The 12,341-nt window shown below is 46.2% G+C and overlaps 1 protein-coding gene across 1 annotated transcript; it reads left to right on the forward strand.

Moving 5' to 3' along the window:
• Window positions 1-440: 440 nt before the first annotated feature.
• Ecrg4 (ECRG4 augurin precursor) lies at window positions 441-11,531 on the forward strand. The gene is made up of 4 exons (XM_005075355.4): window positions 441-761; window positions 7,211-7,258; window positions 8,482-8,639; window positions 11,256-11,531. The coding sequence occupies exons 1-4, from the start codon at window positions 683-685 to the stop codon at window positions 11,415-11,417; spliced, it is 447 nt and encodes a 148-aa protein (XP_005075412.1). The 5' UTR covers window positions 441-682; the 3' UTR covers window positions 11,418-11,531.
• Window positions 11,532-12,341: the final 810 nt, after the last annotated feature.

Consider the following 12,341-nt stretch of genomic DNA (forward strand, 5'->3'; position numbering starts at 1 on the left):
GATCAATCCTTCTACTGGGACAATAAGTGTCTCCTGGCTCCTTTTCCAAATGTTCAAATGTCCCAAGACCAGAGTGTGCACAGTGGACACAGGATCTTTGCTAACAGCTTTGCAAAAACACTGTCTCCCGAATGCTTCTGCAACTGGAGCTGTTTGATTTGAGATGTTTTCCTGGACTGCGATTCAGAACCCAGATTTTTTTCAAAATATCATAAAATGAGGCTCTGCGGAAGCCAACTTTAACTACAGCTCAGGAACTAAAGACATTCCAAAGACTACTTTGTGAGGCAAGGCTTGAGCCGGGAGCCAAGGGGCTGGGATGCTAAGGGGTGGTTAATGCTGCCTGAGAGGAATCGCTTGGCTGGGCTGGGCGGCCGGAGTGGGGGGGGGGCAGCATTCCTAGTCTGCAGCCTTGTTGGTCTGTGCGTGGCATCTGGCTTTCCCTTGCCCCTTTGGCCACGCGGCTCCCTGCTCCCAGCGTTTCACCACTGTTGGACATTGTGCCTCGGTGGTGTTGAACTGCACTTTGGCGGGCAGCCCTGCTGGCTTGTTGCCCACCCTGTGGGTCCCGCCCCTGGCAAGGACACCAAGAGCTCTCATCTCAGCGCCTGCTTCATTGAGCCCGAGCCCAGGTCTCCCGCTCCAGTCGTGTCCCAGCCACTCTGCAGAGAGTCCTGGCGCCATGGCCACCTCCTCTCCTCGGCCTTCAGTCCTGGCCCTGGCCGGGCTGGTGCTGCTCCTTTTGCTGTGCCTGGGTCCAGGTGAGTGGCTAATGCCTGGAGGAAAGTGCTGCGGGTGATGGGGGAAAGAGATCGGTGCTGCTTGCCTGCGATTTGATCCCTCTCTTAGGCTAATCTACCTATAAGACATAGAGGAAACAGGTCTAGGATTTTGCACTCTCATGAGCCCAAGTGGTGCACTTGGGCAAGCAGTGAGGGTATCAGATTGGAAGGGAGCCTTGTAGACTGAGGGGCCATCTTGGGCAAATGGAACAGAGATCCGAAAGACCTACAAGAAGCGCTAACTCACGGATGGTGGAGGCATAAAGGGGATCTTTCCCCAGTTCCCCTCCAGCAGCCTGGGGCAGCAGAGCTGATGGTATTTTCAGACTGCAAAACCGAGCTGGGACCTGGAGTTTTAGACAGGGCAGGCGCCAGCCTTTAAAGCCGAGCAGTGCCTAATCTCTTCTGCTACATTTAGCCGAATTACCTGGGCAGTCTGACACTCCCAGTTTTTGTTTTCCATCAAAAATGCATTCGCAGCGCACCCAAAAGGAATCCCTTTGATGGTTGTTCAAGCTTCTCTATCCAGGACTCCACAGACTGCCCTCTAAACTGGAAAGGTATCTTTTTGTAAGGGTCACAAGTGAGCCCTTCCCCCCACGCGGGCATAGGAGCGCCTTTGAGGGTTACAATTCTGGGAGGCAGCAATGTGACCCTAAATTTACTGCCATGAGAACAGCAGCCGTAAGACTGAATTCCTTGCCCAGCACCTTAGACTGGTGTTTGTCCCTGTACGAAGGGACATCATTGGGCATTGCCGAGTGTAAATGAAGACACACTGGATTTCTCTGCCTCTTTATTTTTTGCTTTCTCAGAGCAGGCGTGGTAATCCAAACTCCAGGGTGAGGGGAGGTAGGATGCGGCAGGAGGGACCACGAGAATAAAGGGGAGCTTGTTCTAGTTGAAGGACTGCTGTTGCAAATGTCAGCACTATGCTCATGTGAACACAGTCTATAGGCCATTCGTTTTCAGCACTCATATTTTACTGAGTTAATGCCAAGAAGTGAGTTGTGGAACCAGTTACAGTATCAGAATCCTTGAACTGAAATGTGAACTTTTTACAGTGCGAGCTGAAGATACATTGGATCTCAAAGATGACTCCCCTCCCTTTATTTTATGTGTATGGGTGTATGTCTGTGCACCTCATGCCTGCAGTGCCTGCAGAGGCCAGAAGGAGGTGTTGTAACCCCGGGTACTGTAGTGACAGAAGGTTTCAAGGTGCCATGTAGTTATGGAAATCAAGCCAGGGCCCTCTGGAAGAGCAGCCAGCGCTCTTAATGAAAGAGCCATCTCTCCGGTCCCCAGACAGGACTCTATGACATCCAAGCACATTTCGTAAAGAGGATGACCATGGACGACTCTTGATCTGCTCAGTAGGACTTTTCACTCTTGGACTCTGAATGTGCCTAGTCTCCTATGCCTTCTAATTCCGGTAGCCAGGTTTGACACACGCCTGGCTGGCTGCTTTCATCACAGTCTGGGAATGACAGCTGGGGATGCTGTCGCAAAGGAGCCGCAGCTCTTCTTTTGTTCCTTACGCCTTCCCTCAAGCTGAGTCAGTGTGGTGTCCAATTATATGTATTAATATATAACTGAGGGTACAGGGCTCGGTGTAACCACAGCATTCATAATTCATGGCACGGGACCTCTCCGAGCCTCTCCATTTGCACGGCTGAGATGTGCCGTGGTGGAGCTTTCGTTCCTGGAGCAATAATGACTCACCCTTGCAAGAAATTGCAGGCTTGCAGTGTCAGCCCACACCTCATGCCTCTTTCAGCATCAGACCACATTTCATTCATTAATCGGGAAGCACTTCTGCAGAAGGCAAACAGATGGAGGGTGGTGCTTAATTCTCCACGTGCTGCCCTGTGACTTGTTAGAGACTGATAAATGTTAAGATATTCATGAATGCTAACAGCAGAGCCAAGAACCTATCTGCCTTGGCAAATGATGTCATCATTTCTTCGTTGGCTTTTCAGGTTGAGAGGGAGGTATACGGCATTTAACACCGGTCCCACCTTATCTGTTTAGATCATCATCTCTCCAGTATCCTGGCCAGTTTTCAGCTGTGCCGTTGTATGTTCAGATGCCTCAAGTGATTCTAAATGGCGAATCTCATGGGGCCACTTGCTCCATCTTCACACAGTGGTCCAGGCATTGGAACTATTATTACACATGATCTTAGTTGCTTTTCTGTTGCTGTGATAAAACACAAGCAAGGCAACACATAAAATAAAACATCCAGAGCTTACAGTTCCAGGGGGTTAGAGGCCATTGTGGTACACTGAAGGCGTGGCTGAAGGAACAGCTGAGAATGATCATCCCCAACCACAAGCAGGAAGCAGAGGGTTTCCTTTCTCTGGGTTCCCAGTGACCTCCAACTTCAGAGAAGTGGCCTGATCAGAACAGTGAAAAGCAGAGACGGGACAGTTATTTCTTGGTAGATACTGCACTGGACACTCCTGTTGTTTTTAAATGGCCACATCACCCTAGACAACCTGCACACAGACCACAGAGGCAGCTCTCTCTGACGCCTGCTACACTAACGCCTTAGCTTCCCTGGCCGGTATATGCTGGCTCCGTTGAGCAATATGTTAGGACATGTTATCCTAAAATCTGTCTCTCATCCCTTAGTGTGGTCCCTACAGATTCTTCTCAAAGTGCTTCTATGCATCATTTTCTAAAATTAGGATGGCTATACATTGTCTTCGAAGCTGTTTTGTAAACCAAGACTGTCCTAGGAGAGTCCAGAAAGTGTTGACACTATACCCATAAGATTGCTGGCGAGGCACTTGAGTAAGTTCTAGATTTTTCCCTATTCCATCCAAGAACATACGCCAGGCTCTCTAGAACAGCGGTTCTCAACCTGTGACATGACCCCACTGGGGGTCCCACACCAGATATCCTGCAATTCATAACAGAAACAAAAATCACAGTTACAAAGTAGCAACAAAATACTTTTATGGTTGGGGTCACTACAACATGAAGAACTATGTTAAAGGGTTGCAGCATTAGGAAGGCTGAGAACCGCTGCTCTAGATGGTACCGCTATACTGGCAGGCAGCAGGCAGCACTCATATCCATGCTACAGCAGTCAGGGGGTGAGGCTTTCTATGGATTGTGCATTGTGTGAGTGGTGTGGACCAGACCCAGAAATGTGGCAAGCGTTAGGTGCACTATCACACACACACACACACACACGCACATACACACACACAACCACACTCACAATCACATGCACACCCCAGTAGAATGCCCTTTGAATACTGACTTTTTTCCCTCCTTGATAACATAGTAAATCATTTATGCAAGAGTTCTTACTAAAAAACCGTCTTTCTCCAGCCTTAGTAATGCATTATTGCCACAGTACAGAGTTTTAGTTGCTTGTAGTGCTGAGGAGTGGTCCCAGGCCTCATCATGCGAATGAGTGTTCACAGAGCTGCACTCAGAACCAAAATGGGCATTCTTTGTGTGCTTTTTCTCTTTTAGTATTAAAATTACGTGGGGTAACGGGTTTCGTCATGTCCATTTCTTACCTACTTTGATCCTCTTCCTCCGCTCTTTCCCCACCCCTACCCTTTCCTTCCTTTCTGAAGTCAACCCCTTCCCACTTCCATGTCACAGGATTCCTCTTCTACTGCTGTGGTGGTATGGATGAGAATGACCCCCATAGGCTCGTACATTTGAATGCCTGGTCCACAATGGTGGGACTGTTTGGGAAGGATCAGGGGGTGTGGCCTTTTTGGAGGAGATGTATCCTGAGGGTGGGCTTTGAGGTTTCAGTCCGTGTGATTCCCAGTTAGCTCTCTCCCTCTCCTCCTCTCTCCCTCCCTCTCCCCTCCCCTCCTCCCTCTCCCCTCTGCCTCTGGCTTGTGCATTAGATGTAAGCTCTCAACCACTGCTCCAGTGTCGCTCCTTCTTGCCTGTTGCTGCGCTCCCTGCCATGACGGGCACAGACTCACTCTCTGAAACTGTAAGCTCCACTAAGTGATTTCCTTTCTAAGTCGCCATGGTCATGGTATTTTGTCCCTCTCACGGTCCCCTTTCTGGTTTTAGGGCTTACACCCAATCTGTATATAGGCAGGTATAAACACACACATATAAGTTAGAATCCGGGATCTGCAGGAGAAAGAGTGTGGTGTTTGTCCTTTCGGTGTCTTGGTGAGCATTAGCTGTCAGTGTGGTACAGCCTAGAATCACTGAAAAAGGAAAAAAGAGTCTCAATTGTCGTTATCAGCTTGATTATTAATCAACATAGGGAGGGCCCAGCCCATCCTGAGCAGTGACTGTCCCTAGGCAGATGGTTCCAGGATGTATAGGAAAAACTAACTGGGCATAAGCCTGCGTGAGCAAGCCAGAGAGTGAGCCAGCAAACAGTGTTCCTCTGTGGTTCCTGCCTTCAGGTTCTTTCTCTGAGTGTCTGCACTGGTTTCCCTTAGTGATGAACTGTGACCCAGAAGTGTAAGTCAAGTAAACCCGTTCCTCCCTAAGTTTATGTTGAACATAGTGTTTTATCATTGCAAAAGGAATCAAACCAGAACACTGAGTCTGGCTTATCTCACTTAACATAATGACCCCCACTTTTATCCATTTTTCTGAAAATGACATGATTTCATTTTTCTTTATGCTTGTATACAATTCCATTGTGTCTCTGTACCAGTTTCTCTATCCATCTATTTGTGAATGGATATCTAGGGCTGGTTTCATTTCTTAGCTATTGTGAGCATGGAGCAATAAACTTGAGTGTGCAAGTATCTTGCTGCATTTAAAAAAATGTTCAACATCCTTATCCCCAAGGGAACTACCAATTAAAACTGAAGTAATTCTATCTCACCCCAGTGAGAATGGCTATCATCAAGAGAACCAATGACAACACATGCTGGACAGGATGTAAGAAAGCAGGAACCTTTATTCTCTGCTTGTGGGAGTGTGGACTGGTACAGAAGCTCTGGAAATCAGTGTGGAAGCTTCTCGGAAAAGTAGAAATAGAATCGTTATATGACCTAGTTATATCACTTGTGGGCGTATACTCAAAGCAAGTTCTTATTCTCATTTGGGCCACTTTTGCAGATGCAGGCACAAGTTCATCCTCTCCCAGAAACCCTAGACTGAGAGGCTAAGAACCCTGCTGGGAAGATAGCGCCACTAGCCTGATGTGCCCTTCTTCATTATGAGTCCCTGTGATAGTTCCAGATCCCCGTAGATGCTCTGTTTCCTACTTGTGATGCTGGGGGTGTTTCCCCCAGGGACTTTGGGTCCACCCTTCATGAGACCAAGCTTGTATGCAACTCTTAGGGACCAGCTCAGTAAATGGAGGATGTGTTCCTTCAGGCTAGGTATGCTTTTGCCTACCAACATATCAGGCCAACCAGTTTGTCTCTCTTAAAACTGAATATATTTGACAGTCAATGCCCCTACCCTGATAAAGCTTGAATGGAGGACAACCAGAGAAAGTTACAAAAATGTGCAGCTATGTTGAGACCCAAGAGTGGCATATTCCTAAGCTTGCCATATAAGCCTTATCTCTGCCTGGCTCTGTCTCATGGGGCTTCCCAGTCTGTATGTATCTGCATCATGGAATATATGCAGAACCCACCCTGAGTCTTATATGAAAGGATTTTAAGATCCTTAACAAATGGTACCTTCATGGATGGCTTTAATTAGGGTTTCTGTTGCTATGAAGAGACACCATGACCATAGCAACTCATATAAAGGGAAATATTTAATTGGGGCTGGCTTACAGCACAGAGGTTTAGTTCATTATCATCATGATGGAAAGCATGGCAGCGTGCAGGCAGACATGGTGCTAGAGAGGGAGCTGAGATTTTTACAAATGGATTAGCAGGCAGTGGGAAGAGAGTGTCACACTGGGCCCGGCTTAAACATCTGAGACCTTAAAGCCCATCCTCAGTGACACACTTCCTCCAACAAGACCACATCCACTCCAGCAAGGCCACACCTCCTAATAGTTCCACTCCCTATGGGTCTATGGGGGGCATTTTTATTCAAACCAACACAAAGAACCTGCATACAAATAAGCTTACCTCCAGGGGATTATGAATTCAGGGGCACTATACAACCTATTACACCGTGAAGATAATGTTTCCTGGGAGATGCATGTGATAAGTAGCTCCTCTCACAGTATGGTATCAGGACTAAAATTACAATGCTGTCTTGGAAAGTAGCTGCTCAAGCAGCATTGCTCTTCTCATCCACGGCCACTGTCATCAGTATTAGCCCCAGATACTACGCATTGTTTTTCTTGTGTGGCAAATGCCCAAAAACAAATTAGATACTTTACTCCAGATCTGTTAAATCAGCACGGGGATCCGCGGTTCTTATTTCCAACTCTGATTTTTGCACTCAACAAAGTACAATAATTCCAGGAATGAAGGGCTCTGAAACTGCTTTCTGTTTTGTTTGTGTAGGTGGCATAAGTGGAAACAAACTCAAACAGATGCTCCAGAAACGAGAAGGTAAGTCGGTCTCAGGCGGGTAAGGGGTGTGTGTGTTCACTACTAACCGCAAGGACTAGAAGAGCAACGACAAATGTGTCCATCGAGGCCTTGTGCTTGGAATATCAGAACGTGTTTGCTCTTTAAAAGGCTTGCAGATCTGAAGGATTTGTTCTGTAGGTATGTGGTGTGGCATTCTGCTAGATAAATATTATTGCCAGCAAATGTTTGAAGATTGCTTTTTTTTTTCTGAAAGCTGTCTGTGTGGACTCAGAAACAGTGGTACAGTGTGAATCAAATGTTGAAACACATCTGAGCTGAGGGCACTAAGCCTGCCTGGTGGGGTAGTTACAGAATGGTGCTGTTGATACTCTGCCTTATCCAGGCAGCAATTAGGAGAAGGCATTCCCACTGGGGAATCTTTTCTACTACTAACTTCTGCTGGAAAAAAAAAAGCTAGACAGCAGCAAGGGGAGAGAAGAAGAATGTTCTGAAAATCATAAAATGTGGGTCCTCAGTCCATTGTTCTCAGGTCAAATGGATCCATTGTGCTGTCTAGTGAACACCCTTCCTCCTCCCTTCATCGCCTATGAAACTGGATGTCACGGAGATCAGAAAATATGAGCCACGTTTCCCATGAGATCATTAATCACTTCTGCTTCTCTCTCATAGCGAACAGTGGGGCCTGAAGAGGTAGAGAAGTGGGGATGTTGGATAACAAGCGGGCACAGGGGAGCGAGTTCTATAATGTGCATCACGGCAGGGTGGCAGCAGCTCAGAGCCATCCACTGCACACTTTATGAACCAGAAAAGAGTTTAAAGCTTCCCAGCATGGAGAAATGATAAACATTTAAGACGAGGGAAAGGCCAATTAATCCTGTTTGATCTTTGCATATGTATAGCATAAATATAGGCAATTACTAGGTGTCAGTTCAAAACACAGAAGTAGTTAAACCACATTAAAATTCTAATAATAGCCTGGGGCTGGAGAAAGGCTCAGTAGTTAAGAGCTCTGGTTGCTCTTTTAGAGGGTCCGAGTTTGATTCCTGCCACCCACGAGGTGGTTCACAACTGTCTACAACTCTATTTCACAGGGTCTGACGCCCTCTTCTGGCTTTTGTTGGTACTGCATGCACAAGGTGCACATGTAGACAAAGCACAGGAGGGAAAAAAATCGGTTAGTAAAGAGAAAATTGTTTTCATAAAGAAACAATTCTTCATCTTTTGGGAACTTAACTTTTCAGAACCTGCACCAGCCAAGACTAATGTGGCTGTGGCTGAGCACACAGCTAAGGAATTCCTGGGTGGTCTGAAGCGTGCCAAGCGACAGCTGTGGGACCGCACGCGGCCCGATGTGCAGCAATGGTATCAGCAGTTCCTGTACATGGGCTTTGATGAGGCGGTAGGTGTGCTTTCCTGCTGGGGGGCCTTGGACACTACAGGGCAGGTTCCGCATATATCTGTCAGTCCCTAAGTGTCCCTATTATTGCTACTCAATTGCTACTTTTGCTGTGCAAGTAGTTTATCTACTTAAACCAAACTCGGAATGGGAGGGAAGGGATGATGCAGCCACACGCTTCACTCTATACTGCATCAGAAAGGAAACTTTTCTACCTAGCACAGGATGTCGAACACCCTCTGTGAGTCACGTGTCTGTTTAGGAAACCATGTTTACTCCGGGAGCATGACTCAAAGTACTTAAACAAATGACTTAACTAACCATTTCCCCAACTCAAGGGACATTGCTATGTGTCAATTGCTCCTTTCTTGGGCCCATGTTCTGCCTGGTGGAGTTACTGGGAAACAGGTAAACTCATAATGAAGGGTACTTATGGTAGCCAAATCACACAGCCTCCAAAGTCCTGAGGAGGAATACCCATGTTCTAGAGTCATCAGCAGCATCTTGTGCTTAGAATATTTAGTTGCATATATTTATTTAATTGTAGACGAAAATGCCACAGCATCTTTTAGTAGTTTTCTCTCTTTGATAGTTAAATAGTTAAAAAATTTTAATATGGGTAGATTACTAAAATGTAATGTTTGGTAACAAAACCAATACAAGATGAAGATTGAGGAAGGCTGTAACAATTAAGCTTGCATAAAAAGACCACAAAAAACTGTCTCATATCCAAACTTGAATATTCAAATCCGAACCTGTCTTATTTTTGTACTCATAGAAAATTCTTAAAGCAGATTTAAAATACATATTTGAAGCCAAAAATATCAAACCCTGTTACATGAGAAAACTCAGGAAGTAAAATTATTTTACTCTGACCCCGAAAAATGCAGCATTGTGAAAAAAGTCTAGGCTAAAGACACAGGGAGGCGAAAAAGCTTGCCTTCTCCTTGAGGCAGAGGTTTTGGGGTGGCTCTGATGATGAGGGTCTTGGGTAACAAACAGATGGGGAATCAGAATCAGTGGCTCAGGGTGAGGGGAACACAGGGACAACCTGCCGCTAACCCAAAGCGGGCCCCCGTGTGTGGCCCGACCTATGGTTTCCAGCCTCACAGGGTCCTCAGGACAGATGGCCCAAGGTCTATGGTAAGTTGGAATCACTACAAAGTAAAATGTCTCCGGCACACATACCTTACCACCCTCCTACGTCAGACACATTGTCAGGGACCAACTGGGAGCCCCACTCACTGCAGCATCCCTGGAGAGGCTCATCCTACACAGCACTGGCCTTGGAAAAGATCCAAATCCACAGTGGTTCCCACTGAGTGCACATTGCCTTCACATTTTCCCAGTACAGAGACAAAAAGGTGCCAGTCGGAATTGGTCCGTATTTAGTGTTGCCCAACCATCCCAGTAAAATGAAAACGGATTCCTGAGACCCAGCCACTAGAAAATTCAGTCCAGGAGGCTGGCGTGGTGCCAGTGAATCTGCATTTTTCCAGTCTCAGTGGTGTTCTGGTGCAGGGTCGCATACCCACAGTCTGTAGCTCAGACGGCTCAGCCTGCTCCCATTCCCAATCTGTCTTTGTTCTGTCCTCAGTGTCACATCCTCACACTAGATCAACACACGCAAGTTGTCGTCACAATTCATCTTTCCCTTCCAGCATCACTTCAGAGAATTCTTCTCCCCTGTGAAAAGGCAATTCACAGCAAAGAACAGTTGGCCCTTTTCGTTTCCTTTCTATTTTTATTAACAGTTGCTGTCTCCTTTCATAATTCTCTCCAGTAGGCTGCAGGTTTCCTGTAAGCCAGGATTCTTTATCTTGCTTTGGGCCTTCTACAGTGCCTGCACAAGGCCTGACACCCACAGCCCATTTCACAAGCCTGCACAGTGAACACTTGTGACTGTGCACACACAAACCAGGTGTGCACACCACCTGAGGTGTCCCAGATGCCTTGCCCCAGAGCTCTAAGACACCCACAGTTGATTTAATTCATGTGTTGGTCCAGGCACAGGAATAGACCAGGAGGACAGGAAGGCATCTGCCATTGCAATGTGGATGATGCCTCAGGGCCAGCCAAGCTGTTACTGTATTTAACAGACACACATTTTACTTACGTTATAAACAGAAAAATGTTCAGGTGTGGGGTGTATTAAGAATGGCTCAGTCGTTAAGCGCACTGATTGTTCTTCCAAAGGAGCTGGGTTCAATTCCCAGCACTCGCATAGCCACTAACAACTGTTTGTAATTCCAAGATCTGACACCCTCACACAGAAATACATGCAGGAAAAACACCAATGCACATAAAACAAAAGTAAATAAAACTAAAAACGAACTGGCATGGTGGAGATTATAGATTATAATAATATAAATTATTATATATTATGGATTAATATACAATCCATAATATAGATTATAGGCATATATTCCTTTGTGGGGGTAGCTCACTCTGGTATCCGAAGGCTGAACTGGCCCATGAACAAAATGTTATAACAAGCAGCTGTCATAACACTAGTTGTCAATCACTGAAAAGCCACTTAAAGAAAAGTCATGTTTCCCAAGTGTTTTTAGGGGAGTATGTGTGTTTAAATCCATTCTTCATCTTTCTCCTGCATTCCAGAAATTTGAAGATGATGTCAACTATTGGCTAAACAGAAATCGAAATGGACATGACTACTACGGTGACTACTATCATCGTCATTATGATGAAGATGCAGCCATCGGTCCCCTCAACCCAGAAAGCTACAGGCATGGAGCCAGTGTCAACTATGACGACTATTAACCTCCCTTGATGAGGTGCCCTAGAGTCTGTGCCATGCTTCAGTAGGCCTTCCCCACCCACACTGTGTGAGCATCAAGGGCTAAAGGAAGGAATATACTTGCCTTTTGCATTTTGTGCATGCGCTCAACAACACGTCTCATTTAAAAACAGAAATAAAAGCATTTTTTAAAAAAGAGGAGTATCAGAATTCACTTGGGAGAAAACTGAGCCATGACAATTGTAATCGCCTCTGTGTTTGAAGTTGGCACACCATCTGAGGGCTTCTATATTCCCTTCCAGGAACCCCGTCAGCATCCAGGCAGGGCAGTGGCTCTCTGTTTGTTAAAATGCAGTCTGTGCTAAATGCAAAATATTGATTCAACGGGAAAATCCAGTTGGCAATGACTTTTAGTTTTGGACACAATTTGGAGAACTCTAATCACTCTGTGTGTGTGTGTGTGTGTGTGTGTGTGTGTGTCAGGAGTGCTGGACTTTTTCTACTCCAGGCCACAGGCCAGAGCAGGGCCTTTTTAAACAACCATGCATGAAGGGAAGGGTCACAAACTGACCTGAAGTTTAACAGATCCCAGAATCACACTCACCTATTTATTTTTATTGTGCGTCAGTCGGCAAAGAAAGATTATTTTTTAAAAAATTACTTCCCACCGAATGTAAACCACCTGGGTGAAGGAAAGCTGTGGTGTTGGGATGGGGAGAGGAGAAGGCGGAAAGAAAGGGATGGAGATGGAGGCTGGTGATGAGAGCCAGGTGCAGCACCAAGGCCTGTAGGAGATGAGATGGACGGGCAAGGACAGCATGGAAGAGGCCTGTCAGTCATATTTTGTATCTCACAACACTCTCTGACATCCTAATGGAAATGGGCTACCCTTTTCCATAAAGGTACATGTCATTCTTGCATATCATCTCTGGAAGACTCTGACTCAC

The sequence above is a fragment of the Mesocricetus auratus genome, unplaced genomic scaffold, assembly GCF_017639785.1.
Source record: "Mesocricetus auratus isolate SY011 unplaced genomic scaffold, BCM_Maur_2.0 Super-Scaffold_100021, whole genome shotgun sequence".
NCBI classification, from domain to species: Eukaryota; Metazoa; Chordata; class Mammalia; order Rodentia; family Cricetidae; genus Mesocricetus; species Mesocricetus auratus.

What these genes read in the sequence shown, in the direction of transcription:
- Ecrg4 (XM_005075355.4), top strand. Translation starts at nt 683, where the DNA reads ATGGCCACCTCCTCTCCTCGGCCTTCAGTCCTGGCCCTGGCCGGGCTG. An exon ending in TTTGCTGTGCCTGGGTCCAG is followed by an intron (nt 762 to 7,210) that starts GTGAGTGGCTAA and finishes TTGTTTGTGTAG; the next exon opens with GTGGCATAAGTGGAAACAAA. An exon ending in ACATGGGCTTTGATGAGGCG is followed by an intron (nt 8,640 to 11,255) that starts GTAGGTGTGCTT and finishes CCTGCATTCCAG; the next exon opens with AAATTTGAAGATGATGTCAA.